This window comes from Schistocerca americana, chromosome 8, assembly GCF_021461395.2.
Source record: "Schistocerca americana isolate TAMUIC-IGC-003095 chromosome 8, iqSchAmer2.1, whole genome shotgun sequence".
NCBI classification, from domain to species: domain Eukaryota; kingdom Metazoa; phylum Arthropoda; class Insecta; order Orthoptera; family Acrididae; genus Schistocerca; species Schistocerca americana.
The window spans coordinates 66,705,974-66,728,805 of record NC_060126.1 but is presented as its reverse complement, the minus strand read 5'-3'; the positions used below and the strand labels follow the sequence as shown (position 1 = coordinate 66,728,805).

The 22,832-nt window shown below is 44.5% G+C and overlaps 1 protein-coding gene across 2 annotated transcripts in view; it reads left to right on the top strand.

Moving 5' to 3' along the window:
- Window positions 1–224: 224 nt before the first annotated feature.
- LOC124544626 (glycogen [starch] synthase) overlaps window positions 225–22,832 on the top strand; it is a 133,844-nt gene continuing 111,236 nt past the window's right edge. Inside the window, exons 1-3 of one of the 2 annotated variants that reach the window (XM_047123227.1) lie at window positions 225–444; window positions 1,109–1,267; window positions 18,368–18,552. In XM_047123227.1, the coding sequence (XP_046979183.1) occupies window positions 1,129–1,267; window positions 18,368–18,552 (324 nt within the window). In that variant the 5' untranslated portion in view covers window positions 225–444; window positions 1,109–1,128. Of the gene's footprint in view, window positions 445–806; window positions 930–1,108; window positions 1,268–18,367; window positions 18,553–22,832 lie in introns of those variants that run through there. The other variant, XM_047123229.1, reaches the window with a different exon arrangement.

Sequence of the window (22,832 nt, the reverse complement as noted above, 5' to 3'; positions counted from 1 at the left end):
AAATAAGATTATACTCAGACACTCACACAGAAGCTAGTAAGCAACTGAACGAAAGGAAAACCTAACATTTGGTCCAATGAAAAGTAGCCAATACCACGCACTTTGTAGCACTGAGAACAGCGATCCGTCCCGAAATGCGATTTGAGGCCACCTCTTTGCCGCTGTCCCGAGATGCGCGAGTAACAGAGTCCTCTGCAGGGGTATGGGAGAACCAAGATCTGTCTAACTCATACGACGTCCGGAGCGGGTTTGTTGTTGTGGCCCATGTGACCTTCAGACGAACTCTGTGGTGCGGTAACCTCATGGTACTGTGCGTCGGCGTAGAAATTTAAGTTGCGTGATCATTTGCGAATCATTTCGGTAACGGCCCAGCAGCCACGTAATTTATGACTGTTCAAGCGCACGCCGACGTACAGTTGGGCTGAAATACGACTTGTTTTGCAGGTAAGGTAAAAAGAAAAGCCGTGGTAGTGAAAACGTGTTGTTACTTCTTCTGTGGGATTGTTGTATTTCACGAATCTGCGCGTGTTGTTTAAGGGAGGTCTGCCCATTACTCTGGGCTTCGTGGCCAAAGCCGGTTGGTTTTACTACACTTTGGCGAGAGTGTATTCGTGCACCACTGATCACACATATTAAACGTGTTGTATTAAAAACATTTTGTCAGCTGTATGCTGATGCGTATTGCCGCCCCCCCCCCTCCCCCTACAGGATCTGTACGTGCAGTAATTTGCCCACGTTCGACTCACTTGCACTCGCCGGTATTTTTACACAGCTTAAATATAGGCTATGTGTTGATGTCGAGATCGTGAAAGAATGCATTTCAAATGGTTACTCTGCATCAGACAAATCTGTTATTTGCCGAATGAAGAGAGTTGAAACATCCATTCATGAACAATTTTCTGATTTTCGTGTACAATTGTTTGCAACAGGTATGATGGAGAGGAAGGCGGCGAAGGGAGTTGTACGGTAAACTGAAATTGTTTGCAAGCAATATGCAGGGTAGCTTTGGATACAGTGTTAACAGCATGTGGTGACTAGAATGTTTACTGGTTGACATTGCATGCCTGACCATAAACGGTATACCGGTACAGCTTTTTTTTCTTCACAGGCGGGGTATAACAGATCACCATGTCAAAGGAACGGGCCTCTCGACGGTTTTATCGTGTAGAAAGTCAAAACCAACTTCTGTCTTTCCTGGACAGAGGCCACTCCGCAGCCCTCGAGAATCGGTGGACATTTGAAACAGCATGGGAAGTTGCAAACAAAGGTACATATTCAATTTCTAAAATGTATTGTTTCTATTATGATGTTTTTTATTCATGTGAAATAGAATTCTAATGCCAAACAAGTGAATATGTAAGCCCCCTCACCCTCCTCGATTGTCATCATTCCTCTATTAAAATCCCTAACAAAAAATGTACTATGTTACTCTATAAGGGAACACACTTGCACAGGGTCTCTCAAACTTTTATTGTACATGATTTAAATTGTGGCTTTAGTATCTATTTTGTCACTAGAACATGAGCTTAGAATGTGAAATGGTCATGTAGTAGAAAAGTTTGTGAAATGTGGGCCTGTTGTTAAAACTTTAGTGTTTTGCCCATAGCCCAGATTCACATCAGTTGTACTCATAGTCTTGTTCACACACATTTCCTGTTACTTTATCATACTGTTGCCATTAACCATAATGTTTAATTCCTAATTGCTGGTCCTAGTTGTTACATTTATGTTAAGAAACTGCCATCACTGTTAAATGGGAGGTGTTTTCTGTACACATCGTTACACTGCGTGTAACTGGTGAACACCACCAACTATTTTTGTTGGTCTTGTTTTTCTCTGGCAGTGTCTCAGTGACCTTGTTTTAATATGGCATGACCAGTGGGCTAAATGCCAAGGCCATATTTTGCTGGTTATGTAACTTTTTGTTCTTGACTCCTTTGCATGAAAATTTAAAGCTTAATGACATCTGCCCCCCTTATAACTGCTTTGGGAATGATTTCAATGTGTATAATTTTTGCTGGCATGCTAGGGGAGGGGGTGTGAGTAGTAACCCTAACCCAGCTGAAATGCCATTACATTGATTGGTGTCTTTTGTAGTATTCTGTCCAAATGCTACTTCTGAAGTTATTTTTTTAACCTCCCAGAAGAATAAGCAGTTTTGTTTGAGTGAGTGACTGGAGGACTCAGAGAATATTCTTAATTTTCTTAGTTTAAAAGTTTAGGAACCAACTTGCAGAATGCAACAAAGTTCAAGAAATAAATAAATAAATAAAGACTCCAAATAAATTTTAAATAGCCATTCATTGAATTTACATTACTCGATGATGCAGTAAGTGCTGCCCAGGCCTAAAAGAAATGAGAGTACAAACATTTAGTTATGAGAGGAGAAATAGATTTTGGAGAGTCATTTCATAAGTTTCTTGGAACTTACTGCAGGGGAAGTTAGTTAAATAATTACATTCAAGAATACAGCACGGAAGTCAATGCTTGCCAGACCCCATCAATTACATGCTACCCTCATACCTCTGTTAGAATACAGTTTTTCATAATAGTTATTGAGTCATTTTAATACACACATAAACACTCCAATACTAATGAAAGAATAACAGTTGCCTACATGATCTAAGAATACAGGCTCATTAACAACAAACGTAATGACTTTTGTCATGGGTTCTTGTCGCACAATTGTACAGGGAACTGCCACCAAACTATTCGCATCTTAGAAAATTTTGCACTGCAGAAAGATTTTAAACTCGCTCATCTGCCTCTGTGACAAGTAATTGCTTATGAAGTTTTCACACAATGCCTGAACATTTGCATTTTTACTTACAGAAGAATATAAAGTTAAAGTGTATTGGAGGTGACCTCTTGCAGTTATGATAAATGACATCATTGGTTTACTCAGACCATGTGAGGGGCTGGTGCTCAATCAAGCAATGGATGAAGGCTATTACAGTTTAGACAGTTACTATTTGTTCTCAGATAATTATTTGTTCTCAGATAATTATTTGTTCTCATATAATTATTTAGTGTTGTACAGGACTACCTTGTTAGTGTCCATACATTCTTGTTAAATCAGTTTCAGAAATATACTTCATTTCTGTTAAAATTGATGTTACAAATATAAACACAGATAATAATTTTTATGAAGACTTGTTCACAATACAGACTGGAGTTATGTACTGTAGTGGTAACTTATCTGATCTCTGTCTGGCATGTAACAAGAAACCACAATCACATCGGTACTGGCACTTTTATTTTGGCATTTGGGGGGGAGGGGTGGGGGACCTACCAAAGGAAGTGAAGGTTTTGGTTTATCAGTGTGACATGAAACTGTATGTCCTATCACCAATGAAGTCTCAAGTCATTTTTGTTTTCCCCAGCTTGTTATTCCAATCCCATCTCCCCCTGCTGTGGTTCCCATGCCCTCCCCTCTGGGTGCCACTCCCCCTACCTGGCTGGGGAAGTATCTGCTTGCTGGTGATGGTGCGCTGTCCTGGGTCCCCTCCTCCTGGCGTCCCCCCCGCCCAGAGACCCGCTGCCACGAGTCACAGCAGGATCCATAGTCTATGTACCCCAAAGTCTCCTACTCTCTTCAGTCTGATATAGCTGAAGACTGCTCCCTCTCCGAGCCCTACCCTGCTACCCCTGTGTAAGAGGAGTAGGAGAAAAAACATAATTCTTGGGACAGTGTCTCTTTGATCCCCCTGGAGATGCTGACTTCACCCTCTCAACATTACCCTGAGCTCTCGTTTGTCGACATCGCCCTGTCCTTCTTGATGATGGGTAGTTACCCAGTGGTGTGTCCAGCATTGGCCTGTTTTCCTCCAATGTGGTTCCACATTCTGAGCTTATTCGATGGAATTATAGGGAATAATTCCATCACCTTCTGGAGTTGAAAGCCCTTATTTCCTTTCACTCCACAGCTTGTGTCATTCTCCAGGAATCTTATTTTACTGATACTCACTCACTGACCCTTTGTGGGTTCTGTGCTTTGTTGGAACCATGTGGGGTGGAGATTGTGGCGTGTGGTGGCAGCAGGTGACACTGAGGCGTAGACTGCCTCATTGTTTCATGCCTTCCCAGTATCACACTCATGTAATCCTCCAGAGGAATTGCGGCGGTTTTTTCCACCACCTGGCTGAGCTACAGCAGCTGTTAAGCTTTACACCTTGCTTTCTACATTGCCTTCCAGGAAACCTGGTTCCCGGCAGTGTGGACCCCTGCCATCCATGGCTATAAGTGATATTACTGGAACTGTAGCGACTATATTTTAATGCCCATAACCCCTTGTGCGGTGGTGCCGTGCTTAGTGGCTGAGGTGGGGACGTCGAAAATTTACTGTCACAATTCGACCTCTGCCTCTTAAATACAGGTGCCCCCATACATTTTAGTGTGGCACATGTTCGGCCATTGATCTCTTGGTTTGCAGTCTTGGCCTTCTCCCATCTATCGACTGGAGAACACATGACGACCTGTGCAGTAGTGACCACTTTCCCATCTTCCTGTCACTCCCCCAGCATCGTGCCCACAGACGCCTACCCAGATGGGCTTTAAACAAGGCAGACTAGGAAGCCTTCACCTCTGCTGTTGCCTCAGAATCTCCCCCACATGGTGCCACTGATGTTGTCGTTGAGCAGATCACTTCAATGTGTCAGAAAACCAGATCCCTCGTTCTTTAGGGTGCCCAGCCAAAAGACGGTCCCTTGGTGGTCACCAGGAGTCGCTGAGGCAATTAAAGAGTGTTGGTGAGCTTTACAGTGACATAAGTCGCACCCTTCCCTGGAGCACCTAATAGCCTTTAAGCGGCTCTGTGGCCAGCTTGTAGAAAGATGGAAACAGGCATGTTGGGAGGGCTATGTGTCGACCATTGGGTGCCATACGTCACCTTCCCAAGTCTGGATGAAGATCAGACGTGTTTTTTGGTACCAGACCCCAACAGGTGTCCCTGGCATTAACATCAATGGCGTATTGTCTACCAACGCACACACGATTGCCGAGCACTTTGCTGAGCACTATGCTCGAGCCTCGGTGTCCAAGAACTACACACCAGCCTTTCGCACCCTCAAATGGTAGATGGAAAGGGAAGTCCTCTCATTCACCACATGGCACAGTGAACCCTATAACGCCCCATTTACAGAGTGGGAGCTCCTCAGTGCCCCTGCACATTGCCCCGTCACAGCTCCTGGGCCAGATTGGATCCACAGTCACATGATGAAACATCTCTCATCTGACTACAAGTGACATCTCATCATCTTCAGCTGGATCTGGTGCGATGGTGTCTTTCCATCGCAATGGCGGGAGAGCACCATCATTCTGGTGCTCAAATCCAGTCATAACCCGCTTGATGTGGTTAGTTACCGACCCATCAGCCTCACCTACTTTCTTTGTAAGGTGCTGGAATGTATGATGTGTCAGCAGTTGTGTTTGGTCCTGGAGTCATGTGGCCTACTGGCTACATGTCAGGGTGGCTTCTGCCAGGGTCGCTCTACCACTGATAATCTTGTGTCCCATGAGTTTGCCATCTGAACAGCTTTTTCCAGATGCCAACATCTGGTTGCCATCTTTTTTGACTTACGTAAGGCATGTGTCACCACCTGGTGACATCGTATCATTGCCACATTATATGAGTTAGTTCTCCACGGCCCAATCCCTATTTTTATCCAAAACTTTGTCGCTCCATACTTCCCATGTCTAAGTTGGTGCCTCCCATACTTCCCCCCGTATTCACGAGAATGGTGTTCCACAGGACTCCATATTGAGTGTGTCTATATTTTTAGTGGCTATTAACGGTCTAGCAGCAGCTGTAGAGCCTTCAGTCTCACCTTCTCTGAATGCGGATTACTTCTGCATTTCGTACTGCTCTACCAGTACTGGTGTTGCTGAGTGGCAACTGCAGGGAGCCATTCACAAGGTGCAGTCATGGGCTCTAGCGCACGGCTTCTAGTTTTCAGCTGTGAAGCCGTGTGTCGCGCATTTCTGTGAACATAGCACCGTTCATCCAGAACGAGAACTTTACCTTAATGATGATCCACTCACTGTAGTGGAGGCAAGTTGTTTCTTAGGACTGGTTTTCGATGCTACCTCACCTTCATCAGCTTAAGCGGAAGTGCTGGCAGCATCTCAGTGCCTTCTGCTGCCTGAGCAATACCAACTGGGGTGCAGATTGCTCTACACTGCTGCAGCTCTACAGAGCTGTTGTTCAATCCTGCCTTGATCATGGGAGTCTGGTTTATGGTTCAGCGGTGCCCTTAGTGTTGGGTTTACTTGACCCAGTGCACCACTGTGGCATTCATGTAGTGACAGGAGCTTTTAGACCAGTTCAGGTACCAGTATCATGCTGGAGGCTGGAGACACTCCATTGAACGTTAGGTGTGCACAATTGCTGGCCAGTTATGTTGCTCAAGTTAGTAGTTCTCCTGTACATCCGAATTACACTCTCCTTTTCCCAAACATGGCAGTTCATTTCCCGTATCGGTAGCCCGGGTCAGGGCTTCCGATTGTGGTTCGCATTCAGTCCCTTCTGTCTGAGCTGGAGTCCTTCCCTTACCACCTCTCCTTGAGGTCCATTCACGTACATCTCCGTGGTGTACACATGGGCTGCAGATTCTTCTGGATCTTTAGCATGGCCCTAAGGACTCCGTTAACCCTGCAGCTCTCCATTATCACTTTCTCTCGATTCTCGACATGTACCAGGGCCATGAAGTGTTTTACACTGATGGGTTGATGGCTGATGGTCACGAAGGCTTTGTGGGTTTTCATGGAGGACATATTGAACAGCACTCCTTGCCAGATGGCTGCAGTGTTTTCACTTCAGTGCTGGTGGCCATATCTCATGGTCTTGAGCACATCCGCTTATGCCATGGCGAGTCATTTCTTCTGTGTACTGACTCCTTGAGCAGCCTACAAGCTATCGGTCAGTGCTACCCTCGCCATCCTTTGATAGTGTCCATTCAGGAGTCCATCTGTGTCCTGGAATGGTCCTGTGGTGTGCGTACTGTAAGACCTTCGGTACACACACCATCAGATTATTTGACTCGTTGCTCTAACGAAGCAGGCGAGTGTCAGCAATATGTCTTGTGGTCTTATCGTGGTGTGTTTATCTTCTGCCGTTAGGTCACACGATAGAAATGCCACTTGCATGCTTAGAGTAGCAGATTGACGATTACCAACTTTAAACAGAACTTGATTAATTTTCACACACATTTATTAAAATAATAACAAGCATAAACCTTATTTAACTTGATTCTGGATGCCATTTACAATTGACAATCTGAAGTTCCTTTGCTCTTGGTATGTCAATCTTATTCTTACATATCTCGGATACTTGACAAAGTGACTATACATTTATCTTCATGGCTATGTACAGGAATATGGTAATCTTATTAGGCGCAGACTGAAAATTGACTATAGACTGGTACAGACTAATGTAGACTGGTACAGACAGGTGCAGATAAATGCAGACTGACTAATCGGAGGTCTGTACACTCGTTATAATACCTCGCGCTTTCAGGTATCGCTACGCGAGTGTGATCCGAGAGGAGAAAAGGTTCTATGTTAGCAGCAATCTCATTGGCTGCGTTACACATTAATATGCGTATTGGCGGAAGCAGAATTTGGTCCGTCTCTAAGGCAGTGCCATCTCGTAGTGCAGAGACGGACGAGCGCTGCGCCTGCGCTGTTTTGCTTAGCGGGGCGTGCTCTAGTGGGAAAGTTATGTACACACTGACTACGCGGAACTATGTACACAACAGGTCCCATCATTTGGTGGTGTTTGTGTGGACCCCAGGACGCGTCGGAATCCCAGGCAACAAACTGGCTGACAGGCTGGCCAAACAGGCTACACGGAAACCACTTCTGGAGATTGGAATCTCCGAAACTGACCTGCGTCCTGTCTTATGCCACATGGATTTTCGGCCTTGGGAGACAGAATGGCATAACAGTACGCACAACAAACTGCATGTTATTACGGAGACTACGAATGTGTGGAAGTCTTCCAAGCGGTCCTCTCTCAGGGAATTAGTTGCCCTCTGCTAGGTTTGCATTGGCCCTATGTGGCTAATGCATGGTTACCTCCTCCGTTGCGAGGACCCAATTCGGTGTCGCTGTAGCTCACAAATGATGGTTGTCCACCTCTTGCTGGACTGCCCAGTTTTAGCCTCTCTGCGGTGGACTTTTAACTTTCCCAGCACCCTACCTTTGGTGTTGGGCGACAATGCCTCAACAGCAGCTTTAGTTTTCTGTTTTATTCCTGAGGATGGGTTTTATCATTTGATCTAAGTTTTAGCGCATTTCTTTCATCCCTTTGTGTCCTCCACCCTACTGAAGATTTTAATGTGTTGCGGAGTGGCTGACTTCTCCTTTCTATTCTCATGGTGTGTCAGCCATGGTAATCTGCTCTCTTATTTTGATCTCTTCTACATGTTTCTTGGATCTCTCTGTGGTTTTCTTGTCTGAATTTGTCCATTTTTAGTGTTTGTTGCCTTTGTCATTCTTGTGGTTCTCTCCTTTCTTCCAGCTGTGTTTTGTATGTCTCAGTTATTTTACTCCCACCCTCATGGAATTATTTTAATTGGAATGAGGGACTGATGACATAGCAGTTTAGTCTCTCCCCCTCTTCAAGTGAGGTGGGAGAGTGGTTAGCACACTGGACTCTCATTTGGGAGGATGAGGGTTCAACCTGCATCTGGCCAACCTGATTTAGGTTTTCCATGATTTCCATAAATCGCTCCAGGCAAATGCTGGGAAGGTTCCTTTGAAAGGAAACAGCCGACTTCCTTCCCTAATCCCATGAGACGGATGACCTCGTTGTCTTGTCTCCTCCCCCAAATAACCCAACCCATCTCCCTCCTCTTTGAAACAAACCAACCAACCAGCCAACTAATTTGACCTTCATGACCAGATAAACTGCTTATTATGGAGCTGACATCTTTTTCATTAAAGACATATGGATCTGGAAAGAAATTAGCAATCACTATTGTGCTATGCTTTTCCATTCTTGTTGTGAATGTTAATGTTGGGGTGAACCAAAATATGGGCATCAGTAGCTCCAGGTGCCCTCGATCAGAGCTATCTGAGATGACATCTATATTGAAATCTTCACACACACTTACGAGGGGCGTTTGAAAAGTCCGTGCAAAAATAGAAACTACTTACGTGTTTGGGGTAAACCTTTTTTATTTTTCGACATAGTCTCCTTTTAGACTTATACACTTCGTCCAGTCCTGTTCTAATTTGTTGATCCCTTCTGAATAATAGGAATTGTCCAAGTCTGCAAAATAGCTATTAGTTGCTGCAATCACCTCCTTGTTTGAATAAAATCTTTGTCCTGCCAGTCATTTCTTCAAATTTGGGAACAAGCAGTAGTCTGAGGGAGCAAAGTCTGGAGAATATGGGGATGTGAAATGAGTTGGAATCTTACTTCCATTAATTTTGCGACCACAACTGCTGAGGTGTGTGCTGGTGCATTGTCGTGATGGAAAAGAACTTTTTTCACCAAATACCTGATCTAACTGGTTAGTGGAATTTAGAGTATTTCCATGGTGGTGGGGCCATGAACTATCAGAACTGCTATTTTCTTTTGATGAAAATCTCTCGGATTTCCAGTTTGGTGGCACTGTGATGGTACAATGGCATCACAGTATCTGAATACTGTCACCTGGCTTGAAATCAATTAGCTTTTGATCACTAGTATATACCAGGAAAGTCTGTATTCACACATGCTGTCTCATATGTTTCCAAGTTTGTTACTGAAATTCAGCATTCAAACAGATGTTCAGTGCAATATCCACTGAGGTATATTGCTAGGGACTTTATTTTACATTTTTTGTTGATTAAGATGTAGACCATGCCACGTGAAGCCCCCCAGGGGATCCACAACTCTTTTGTGGATACGTGTGTAGCGAGCACGGGACCCCGAGCTAATGTGGCCTTCCTTCCTTTCCGGGCTGCATACCTTCCCTTTCCGTATCCTTCCCCATCCCCCGTCTTCGCCCCCCCCCCCCCCCCTCACCTCTGGCTCTTTCCTTCCCCTTCTCCCCCCCTGGGGAGTATGGTTTGTGCCTACGTCCGGAGACGGACGCTTGTAAATGTACCGCACTCTTCGCCTTCCTTGCTTGTATGTCTTCATCTTTCTTCGTCCTTCTCTTTTCCTTACCTCTTCTCTTTACCTCTTCTCTTTACCCTTTTCTCCGCTGCGGCGTTTGAGACCTCTCTTCTTTCCTTTCCCTGTCTCTTTCTTCCTCCCTGTGCGTGTCTGAAGGCCGACCCACGCGCTTCCTTGCGTAGCCGGTGACGGGTTAACGCGTAATTCCCCGCCCCGGGTAGACAGGTAGGACACGTACGTACCCCCTGGTAACGGCCAGGCCCAGGGAGGGGTGATTACCCGAGCTGATACCTTCCGAAAGTGCCGATTGGTCCCTCCGTCCGTTTGTCGGGAGGTGTGACCTGAGGTGTGAACAATCACCTAAGGCGGGTGTGCCCTCGGTGAGGGCCCCCACAAGGGAGGAGCGCGCCATCGGAGACGCCGGTAATCATGGGGGATTCTTCCGCAATGGTTTCCTCACCTTCCACTATGTCTGCTCACAAACGTAAGTTCACTGAGTCTCAGCCACAGACGGTTCTTCCATCGTTGCCACAGTTCCTTGTTGTTTCCCGGTCTGACGAAGGTCACGACTTTTCCACGGTCAACCCTTTCATTATTCAGAAAGGTGTCGACGCAATTGCGGGTCCTGTAAAGTCTTGTTCCAGATTACGGAATGGTACCCTATTGTTAGAAACACACAGTGCCCTCCAGGCTCAAAAATTGCTGCGTACTTCTCTGCTCCACACCTTCCCTGTCCGGGTGGAACCGCACCGTACCTTAAATTCCTCGCGTGGAGTCGTTTATACACGCTCCCTCGATGGATTGTCTGATGAGGAAATTCAGCACTACCTGTCTGACCAGGGCGTCACCGCTGTTCATCGGGTTATGAAAAGGGTTGACTCGAACATCATTCCAACCCGCACTGTCTTCTTGACATTTGACAAAGTTCAACTCCCATCAAAAATCAAAGCAGGCTATGAGATAATTTCCGTTCGCCCTTATGTCCCAAACCCTACGCGTTGCTATCGATGTCAGCGGTTCAATCACACCAGCCAGTCCTGTTCCAATCCGGCCAAATGTGTTACGTGTGGCAAGGATGCCCATGAGGGTGCTTGTCCACCTCCATCCCCTCACTGCATCAACTGTATGGGTGACCACGCTGCTTCCTCTCGAGATTGCCCCGTTTTTAAGGATGAAAAGCTCATCCAGGAGATCAGAGTAAAGGAAAAGGTGTCGACCTTTGCTGCTCGAAAGTTACTCGCCAGTCGACAGCCCACCGTGCCTCAGAAAGGAAAATACAGCACTGTCCTTGCTTCTCCTCGGCCAACAAAGGAGGCGGCCACGCAGACTTGCGACCTCACATTTAGTACCACGGTTGTCAGATCGGCCAGCGCAAAGATCGCCCGTTCAACCTCACCACTTTCGCCTGCCCACTCTATGGCTCACCCTTCGTCGGGTTCTGCTAAATCTCGAGCCCAAAAGTCAGACGCCAAGTCTTCGAAAAAAGAGCATTCTCGTGAAGAGTTTTTACGTACTGCAACTTCACAACCATCAGTTCCTCCTTCATCTAAACATCATACCTCCAAGAAGGCTACGAAGAAACACAGTTCCTCTCCTTCTCCGCCAAGGCGTGTCCCAACTACAGCACCACCTGGCGGAAATCGCCCTCGGCCATCTTCTGTGTCGCCGAGGCGCACTGCTGGTGGCCGGTCAACTGGCCGATCGTTGGTGGCAGGAGCTGCTCCTGACCAACCTATGGATCAGGATCTTCTGCCTTCGACTGAATGCCATTCCATGCTGTCGGTCGCAAGCTCTGAGCAGTCGTTGAGTTGACAGCACCCTTGGTCACGTTTCTCCATTTTCTGTTCACCCTATGTCCATTATCCACTGGAATATTCGCGGCATTCGCGCTAATCGGGATGAATTGTCAATCCTCTTACGATCCTACTCGCCGGTTATCTTCTGTCTTCAGGAAACAAAGCTGCGTCCCCATGACCGCTTTGTTCTCCCTCATTTTCAGTCCGTCCGATATGACCTCCCCTCTGTTGAAGGCACTCCAGCCCATGGAGGACTCATGATTCTGCTCCATGATACTCTCCATTATCACCCAATCCCCTTAAACAGTTCCTTCCAAGCTTTCGCCGTCCGTCTTTCCCTTTCTGGATACACGTTCTCTCTATGTACGGTATACATTCCATCGTCCACACCACTGGCACGAGCTGATCTCCTTCATCTTCTTGATCAGCTTCCACCCCCCTATTTGCTGGTTGGGGACTTCAATGCCCACCACCCGCTTTGGGGATCTCCACATCCTTGTCCACGTGGCTCACTATTGCTAGACGTCTTCCACCAAGTGGATCTAGTCTGCCTCAACACTGGGGTCCCCACATTTTTGTCTGCCTCCACGGCAAATTTATCTCATTTGGACCTTGCGGTCGGTACTGTTCCGCTAGCTCGGCGCTTCGAATGGTTCGCCCTTGATGATACACACTCGAGTGACCACTTTCCATGTGTTCTTAGACTGCAGCCTCAACTGCCATATATGCGCTCGCGACGCTGGAAGTTTGCCCAAGCCGATTGGACACATCTTTCGTCTCTAGCGACATTCGATGACCGTCAACCCATCAACCCATAGCCTGCGTTACCTCCTTCGCCTTTATAATCGAATTTGGACCGACAGTACCTTTCCCAGGCGATGGCGGGAAGCTATTGTCGTCCCCGTTCCGAAACCTGGAAAGGACAAACATCTCCCCTCTAGCTATCGCCCCATTTCTCTCACGAGTAGTGTCTGTAAGGTTTTGGAGCGTATGGTGAATTACCGTTTAGCTTGGTGGCTGGAATCCCGCAGTCTTTTAACACAAGCCCAATGCGGATTCCGACAACATCGTTCTGCCGTTGACCATCTTGTTGCTCTCTCCACTTATATCATGAACAATTTTCTCCGGAAACGCCAAACGGTAGCAATATTTTTTGATCTGGAGAGAGCATACGATACCTGTTGGAGGACAGGCATCCTCCGCACACTGTTCTCTTGGGGCTTTCGAGGCTGGCTGCCCCTTTTTCTTCGCGAATTTATGGCAGAGCGCACATTTAGGGTGCGGGTGAACACTACTCTCTCCCGTACTTTCTCCCAAGAAAACGGGGTACCCCAGGGCTCCGTGCTGAGTGTTGTACTGTTTGCCATCGCCATTAATCCAATTATGGATTGTCTCCTTCCTGATGTCTCGGGCTCCCTCTTTGTGGACGATTTTGCGATCTACTACAGCTCTCAACGGACCAGCCTTCTTGAAAGACGTCTTCAAGGATGTCTCGATCGCCTCCACTCGTGGAGCGTCGAAACCGGCTTCCGTTTCTCACCCAGTAAGACCGTTTGTGTTAATTTTTGGCGACGTAAGGAGTTTCTTCCGCCTTCCTTACATCTAGGTCCTGTCAACCTTCCGTTTTCCGACGTCGCTAAATTCTTGGGTCTTATGTTTGACAGAAAACTGTGCTGGTCCTCCCACGTTTCCTATCTTTCGGCTCGGTGTCTGCGTTCCCTTAACACCCTCCGTGTCCTGAATGGCACCTCTTGGGGAGCGGACCGAGTGGTCCTTCTCCGCCTCTATCGCGCCTTAGTGCGCTCGAAATTGGATTATGGAAGCATAGTCTACTCCTCTGCTCGGCCGTCTATTCTTCGGCGTCTCGACTCTATCCACCACCGTGGATTACGTTTAGTGTCTGGAGCTTTTTACACCAGCCCTGTGGAAAGCCTTTATGCTGAGACTGCTGAACCTCCGCTATCCAATCGGCGGGCAGTCCTTCTGAGTCGTTATGCTAGCTAGCCATCTGTCTTCCATGCCTGCTAATCCTGCCCATGACCTTTTTTTCGACGCCTCCTTTGATGTAGGGTATGCAGGCCGCTCCTCCTCCCTACTACCCCCGGGAGTCCGCTTCCGTCAACTGCTTCATTCTCTTTCCTTCCGCTTTCCTAAAACCTTCTTGACAACTTGGGGTACAGCACCACCTTGGCTCCGTCCCCGGATCGACTTGCTCAGAGACCTATGTCAATTTCCCAAGGATGGTACCCCTACACTTGTTTACCGTCGGGCATTTGCTGCTCTATGTGCACAAATGACGGAAGCCACATTTATTTACACCGATGGCTCGAAAACATCGTTAGGTGTAGGGAGTGCCTATATTGTTGGCAACACCCCAAATCACTTTCGGCTTCCTGACCAGGCTGTCCACTACATCCGCCGCCATCAGCGGATACAGTACGTAATCTGCTCAGATTCTCTCAGCTCTCTCCTAAGTCTCCAAGCTCCTTACCCTGTGCACCCTCTGGTCCACCGGATTCAGGACTGTCTGCGCTTGCTCCACCTGGGGGGCGTCTCAGTGGCGTTCCTCTGGCTCCCGGGACACGCTGGTATCTGTGGAAATGAGGCGGCCGATATAGCGGCCAAGGCTGCAGTCTCTCTTCCTCGGCCAGCTATTCAGTCTCTTCCGTTTACCGATCTACGTAGCGGTTTATGTCGCCAAGTTGCTCATTTATGGCATGCGCATTGGTCAACACTTCCCCATAATAAATTGCGGGAAGTGAAAGCCCTTCCTTGCGCATGGACCTCTTCCTCCCGAACGCGTCGTCGGGAGGAGGTAATTTTAGCTAGACTCCGGATAGGGCACTGTCTTTTTAGTCATCGACATCTTTTAAGCGGTGATCCTCCCCCATTCTGTCCCCACTGCTCTCAGCCGTGGACGGTCAGACACCTTTTAATTGAATGCCCCTATTTTAATCCGTTACGCTCCCGTCTACAGCTATCGCCTGATCTATCGTCGATTTTAGCAGATGACACGCGCTCAGCTGACCGCGTTCTACAGTTTATTAGTGACAGTGAAATGACGTCAGTCATTTGAAGCCTTTTTTTGGGGGGACAACCACCCCCTTTCTATAGTTGATTTTTAAGCATTCCTTCTGCCTTTAGTTTCTCAAATTTTATGTCTTTGTTCCCATTGCTGCTGATTTTAAATTTCGTTTTTTTCCTGTTTTCTACATCACGGGCTGGGCGCTAATGACCATAGAAGTTTTGCGCCCTAAAACCACACACAAAAAAAAAAAAAAAAAAAAAAAAAAAATGCCACGTGAAGAGTGAGATGTCAATCATACCTGTGTGTGATCACCACAGTCTATTGACTCGTGAATCTTTGTGTTTACATTACATTAATCCTTGTTCCGTAGATCATGAATACGACATTTTGTAATGATGTCGAATGTGTCATTTTAATGTAAGTTTTCTTTACACAGAATAATTAATTTTTTTTCCCCCTTCATCCAAGGCTTATTGTATTGCTCACAGTGGAGCAACCTTCATATTTGTGAGAGGAGCAGTTCCACTGATGTGCTCAGTGTCATCTTTGTGTGGTTGAGGTTGCAGTCCAAAACTGTACCAGGCATCCCCAAAAACTACTAAATTATATTATTTACCAAATCTTTTCCCAGAGAGCCTAAACCACAGGTACCATAACTGAGCCACTGCACTTGACCTAAAAGTATTAGTTACCTGGTATTCACTGCCTAAGGAGCTCTGAACTAATTCAGACGTCCCCTTTCTGTGACTACATCCCAACAGAAGGACCTTCTAGGTCTGTCCGAAAGAACAGATTCCATCTTCATATAGTTAAGGCTAACCAGCCATTGACCTCCTTCTGTGCTGGATGCACATACATTGCCCGAACTCTTATGGGACTCTGTAAGATTGTATGCCGCGAGTAATGAGTGTAATGTGCAGGGGCACTACAAATGTGGGGAATGTGGGAATGTTGGGAATGTGGGTCTCATGGGGAGCGTGCAAGGGATAAATCCCAGCAGTCACACTATCCTCTGTGCCCTCGGTGGCTCAGATGGATAGAGCATCTCCCATGTAAGCAGGAGATCCCGGGTTCGAGTCCTGGTCGGGGCACACATTTTCAACTGTCCCTGTTGATGTATATCAACACCTGTCAACAGCTTAGGCTCTTGATTTAATTACTGTTTCAACGTAAAAATTGGTTTTTACTGTGCTATAGAAAATACTGGCTATTTGTTCACAACAGTGTTAAAGTACTGTATGAGAACTATAACTTGGCACACAGGTTCCCCAATTCTGATCAATTGCAGCAAGGAGACTTTGTGCCGTAGTGAAGGATCTCTTCATTTCTGCCTTTCCTTACTCAGCTGAGCTTTGTTGGTTCTACCTGTAGACTGTGCCAGATTTGTCATTGGCAGCATACGTATGTAAAATTGTAAATGCATTTACTAAAATACTTACATTTGGTGGATCATAGTTACCCTCACCCCTGTCCTCCCCTGTAAGTGACTACCTGCACTTCAGACCACACAAATATCACAGTCGGCACCCTGAGGGGTGAAACAAAGTGCTTTCCAATGACTCCCACGTCAAGCAATCGTACAGGGATTGGCATGTACATGTCAGATACTACTGTGTGACCCCAGTGCTGTCAATTGTGATGCAGTGGTTGGGTCTCCTTGTGGTGCTGGGGGCTGGGCCGTGTGATGAGACTCCCGCGTTTCAGACAAAATGAGGTCAGTACCGGTACAGTGAGGAGACAGTGTGCTCTTCCTTTGAGCACATGATACATCTACTATTTTAAGAGTAGTCCTTCACTACACATGGTTAGGCGTATTTAACGAGAACAAGAGTGTTAACTATAATTTGCATTTCTGTGCTCAAATTTTCTGATAAATTATAGTAGTGGTTAATAATTTTTAATATTGGGATTTTCTGCCTTGGGTTTGCCTGCAGCATGTTATATAGACATTTGCATTGAAGTATAAAATTTCATTATGAACAGCAGAGGGGGGCCCACACAGTCTATTTGGAAATTATCTTGAATGTTAGAAATCTCTATCACTGCATTGATTTGCTGACAGGACTGCAAGTGCAAAGTGATTAAAGTGTTTTTATTTGTTTGTAATGTATAGCAGTTTCTTTACATTTGATAGTTAACTGGTGTCAGTACCTGCCAGAGTAGCCCACAAGTTGCAGTGTAGATTTAATAGTCTGAAACCTGTCACATAAACAACCTACATAATCGCATGTGGAAGCTAAAAGTGGTAACCATACATCATACATAGTTACAGCTTCAATAGAAAAAAAATACATAATGCTAGTAAAGATATATCTTGTTTGTCCTTGGGTAAATACATCATTTTACTGGATTCATTTACTATTGTAACCAGATCTGTAATACAAAAAAAGTTGATAATATTGCCAAAATAGCCACAGAAACTTAAAATTTGGTGCCCAAAAAGATGAGGGTCAAAATACAGAAACCTTTGTGTTTATATATGGGTTCACTTATCAGAAATACCAACAAAAGCAATCAATTATTAACAAAATTATTTAATTGGATAAAAAATCTAAACACAAAAGTGGCAGCACAACGCACATATAAGACTGTTGAGGCAATCCCCAACAATCAGTCTTTCCTTCTCATCCCATATGGTAAGTCTCTTCTGATCCGTAGTTCTGGGAGACTTTCCCGAAATCTACCCCTTTTCCTAGACCTCTCCAGTCCTTTTCCTTCACCCTTCTTTCTTCCCGTTTAACCTTTCTGCCTGAAGGAGCCACTGGCTCTGAAAGCTTGCCAATTACAACAGTCTTTTATGTGTGTGTTCTGACACCACTTGATAAGTACATTTTTATCTATACACTTATCAGAAATGAATATAATGGAAACATTCCACGTGGGAAAAATATATCTAAAATTAAAGATGCTGTTACTTACCAAACGAAAGCGTTGGTATCTTGATAGGAGACAATAACACACACACACACACACACACGTACACACGTTTGGTAAGTAACAGCATCTTTATTTTTAGATATATTTTTTCCACTTATCAGAAATGTTATACATTGTCAGGCTGTAATTTGTAGGAATTTGCACATGCATTGCCTCATAGGGGAAGAATGCTTCAGAATATTTATTAAACAGACAGCTGCCAGAATACTTCTAAGTATTTTATATTGCTGATGGGTCTGCTTTATTCCAGTTAAAAAGCAGCTCTTATTGGTAGTTAATCATGGTAGGACATATTGTTTGTAAATGACATTTTCTTGGTTACAACTTCAGGCCTCTAGTATTTCAATTGTGTATTGAAATGTTGGAGACAGATAGTTTGGATAAGTGTGTATATTTTAAACTATGTAGTTCACAGCAAGCATCACATAATTATCGATTGCTTTTGTGTTCAGCATTGAGGAGTTTGATAAAAGAGCAAACATCTGTTGTTTTGTTTTTCAGTGGGTGGCATCTACACTGTTTTGCGATCAAAAGCGTATGTCTCAACGGAGGAGATGGGTGACCAGTATGTTATGTTAGGTCCCTATAAAGAGCACTGTGCCCGCACAGAAGTGGAGGAGGCAGAATTCCCAGTCACCAGCCCACTCAGTATTGCTGTCAACAAAATGCGTGATATGGGATTCAAGGTACTAATACTCTGATAAACTATCTTTTTAAGCTCTTACTGCATAACCTGAAGAGCTGTACTTCAATGTGTCAGTACAATTATATTGTTTGGATGCAAAGTTTTCGGACATGTCAATATCATAATTTAGTAACTTTTTCTTTTGTTTTGGACTGTAAAAAGTTTAGACTTGACATTCTGGATGCATGTAATATTTGGCAGTTCAATGGTATTATTGCAAGCAGCACAAGTACTAGAGTAGAACTAAAGATACACACTTCATTAGTTTACAGAATTTTCATTTTGTTATTCAGAACAAAAGTATGTATTGTAAAATGTGTTCACTACTACCATAAACACATTTTTATAGTATTAATTTCAAACTTAAGCACTTGTCAGCTGTATAAATGGAAATACTAATTTTGTGCTTTAATTTATTTACGAAGTGACAGCTTTTTTTAACATCATAAAATGCATATTTTACTTAGCTGATTCAGTTACTTAGATCCCAGGAGCTTGGTGCACAAAAGCAAATAATTCTGTTTCAGTTAAAGTAAAATTTTTTATTAAATTTGCTCAAAAATTCATTGTCGCAATATAGGAGTAACTGCTGAGGCATAGTAAGAGATACTCAACCAGAGGCATACAAATGCTGAGCCATGTGGTTACGGCTGTTATGTTTATGACGTTTCAGCAATTAATAAATTTCCTTCCATATTAAAAATTGTTTTTGGAATTAGTTTCATTTTTTAAATAATTTCGTAACAAAATTCTCGTGAAAAATCATTTAATGTTTTTGTCTAAATACATTAACATTAGATGCTTTTAGAAATCGGCTGCTCTAAGAGAAATATGAACTTTTTCACATGATTAACATATTGTTTTACTTTTATGGAATTTCTTGCTTGTGATCTGTTAAATTTCTTCATATATGTAGTAATTATTTGTGAACAATATTAGGAAAAGGGTAGTTTCCTACTCAGTGTAGAGATGACACGTTAATTTACACACACACACACACACACACACACACACACACACACACACACAGAGAGAGACAGAGGAAAAAGACTGTTACACATTTAGCTTTTGACCAAATACTTTTCAGAAAAGAAAACATATGCATTCACATACGCAAGTGCACCTCATGCACACATGACTCTGACCAGTATTATTTATTATTATTTCTTAAATATTATTGCACACACTCGTATTTTTGTTTCGGAAATTGTGGATTTACTGGCTTTTAACAATGAATATTATCAGATGTTATTACTTCTGTAAGTTATGATATTTAATTTCAGAATGAAACAAAATACTCAACTATTAACAAAAATGTTAATTTTTATTCAAAATTAGGTTACTGCCAAAACCAGGAATTCACATGTTACAGAATTAAAATTTAAAATTTATTATGTTCTCCACTAAACATTTAGATCATTTAATACATTATAAGCTGTCAATTGCAGTTCCAGTTCTGTATGAATTCTTCATGCCTGTATCTATTTTTCAATACAGCATGTCATCTTCCAGTACATTCCTTCCATTGAAGCCCAAGTTTAAAATTTTCTTGTTTGTAGAATTCCACTGGTTCGGTGTATAACCACCTGCTCACAACGGCTGTCAGTCCTTTCAGCTTCCTGGCCATGTCGGTATCCCTGGGAACGAAGCTGCAGATGCCACGGCCAAGGCTGCGGTCCTCCAGCCTCGGACAGCTTCTTGTTGTGTCCCTTCGTCAGATTGTAGCAGGATCATTTGTCGGCGCATTTTATCGCTGTGGCATGCCGATTGGGCTGCCCTTACCGACCACAAGCTTCGGGCCTTGAAACCTCTTCCCGCAGCTTGGACGTCCTCCTCACACCCTTCTCGGTGAGAGGAGGTCGTTTTGGCCCGGTTACGAATTGGACACTGCCAGTTCAGCCATCGCCATCTGCTGACTGCTGCGCCGGTGCCGTTCTGCCCATGTGGGCAATTGCTGACGGTCCGCCACATTTTAACGTCCTGTCCGGATTTTAACACACTGCGTCTTGATCTTGGCCTGCCATGTACTCTAGATGCCATTTTAGCGGATGACCCACGAGCAGCTGCTCGCGTTCTTCATTTTATCAACTTGACAAACCTCTCTAAGGACATTTGATTCTGCTGGTTTTTTTTTAATCCTGTGCCTGTCAGTCTGTCTTTTATCATGTTTTCCCTTTTAGTTGCTGTTTTAAACTTGTGCCTCGCAGTGCATTCCTAACGTAGTCTGGGCGCTAATGACCATTGAAGTTGTGCGTCCTAAAACCACAAAAAAAAAAAAAAAGGTCCTGTCAGCCTGAGGCTCTTTCAAAGGTACAGACATATGCAAATCAATCACATGTTTGCAGATGCTGAAGCAGTTCTCTCAAGAACTGTATAATCTTGGCAGTATGGTAGCCGCAAAGGCAAATGCGCATTTCTGTGGACCTGCCTGATGTTTGCAGTTACCCGTTTTGACACTCACTGCAGAGAGCACGATACAATTTGATGAATGTTGACATATTTCAGCATTGATAGTGACCCTTCCTGCGCGAAATTCCTCAAACAGAAGGCCATATATTGTCTCTCTGAGGAGGGGGTAGTGCAAATTGCCTTTGTGGGTGTTGCCACGCCGAACATCTTCAGTGGCAGAGGACATGGAAGCTCCCAACTTGAGGCGGAACTCCTTTGATTTGGTCATGTATGCACCATCACTACCCTTTCTATCACTGTTGCCTGTGTAAGGCTTTGTGGTTGAGAAGTGCCTTCCTCTGACACTCTGAGTCATTAGGTTCTCAGAACACCCTGTGGGAACTTACTTTTACCAAGTTATTTTTACCACTTAATGGTGCACAGTACTGTATGCTGTTCTACATAAAATAGTCTCCCTATGATGGTGATTGATAGGAAGCCTGCACACATTCAGTGCAACCTATTTCGTCATTCAGTGGAATCTTTTTGCTTATCAGTGGAACTTGACTACTTCCTTAAAACATTTTTCAGAATATTGAACTTCAATTCTGAGCCTTTCAGCTATATTATTATAGTACTGCTATGTAGTGCTTAAATTTATCTGCAGAGTGGTGCATTGATAAACAGAAAACAAGTACTGCAGATGACTTACTTCAGTTAGGAGATGGTTTTGGATTCTAGGAGTTGGTGAATAACTAAAGATGCAGATAAAATTTTGTTTTGTGTCACTTCAAAAATTTTCTTATGTCTGGAATATTTCATAACCGCTCATCATCACTCTGAGATATACTGAGCCAAGTGGCCACAGCCACAATCACATCTATAATCTTTCAACAATCAATAAATTTATTACTTTACAGAAAATGTAATTAGTTGCCTTTTCGTTACAGACTTCTTGTGACAAATATGTCTACATCCATAGCTAAGTGGCCAGCACAGCTGACCCCCGTGCAGAGGGCCTGTGTTAGTTTCCACACTGTTTCGGAAATTTTATCCTCACGGGGCATGGGTGTTGCCACTGTCCTCATTGTTATTTAATCATCATTGACACCCAAGTCACTGAAGTTACATCCACAACAAAAAGACTGTTGGAAAGTTTGCTTTTGGTTAACAAGGCCAGCGTTAAAAATAAATGCACACGCTCATGCACGCAGCTCACATGTACAGGACCACAGTCCCTGGAAGCTGGAGCCCGAAGGAGATCAGCAGTGAATTGTGGAAGAGGCAACTGGTTGGGGGTAAGAGTAGGCTGGGGATTATACGGGAAGGGATAGCAGGATAGGAGTGGGGGATGGTAAAGTGCTGCTGGGAATGTGCGGGGATGTGGTGGAGAGTAGGGCAAGTAGGTACAATTGAGAGGTTAGATGGAGGGTGGGGGAGAGAGGGGGCAGCAGAAAAGGAGAGAAGTAAAAGGTCTGGGTGCATTAGTGGAATGAGGGTTGTGTAGTGCTGAAATTGGAAGAGGGAAGGAGCTAGACAGTTAAGGACAATGACTAACGAAGGTTGAGGCCAGAAGGGTTATGAGAACATAGTATATATTGTAGGGAGAGTTCCCACCTGTGCAGTTCAGAAAGGCTGATGTTGGTGGGAAGGATCCAAATGGCACAGGCTGCAAAGCAATCACTGAAATGAAGTATGTCATGTTGGGTGGCATGTCCAGCAACAGGGTGATCAGTTTGTCGGTGGGCATTCATGAGAACAGACAGCTTGTTTGTTGTCATGCCCATGTAGAATGCAGCACAGTGGTTGCAGCTTAGCTTTTAGATCACTATATAACTGTTCTTTCATGAAGTTTCTTGAGTATCTTCAGATTTGTTAATTTTATTCAGTAAT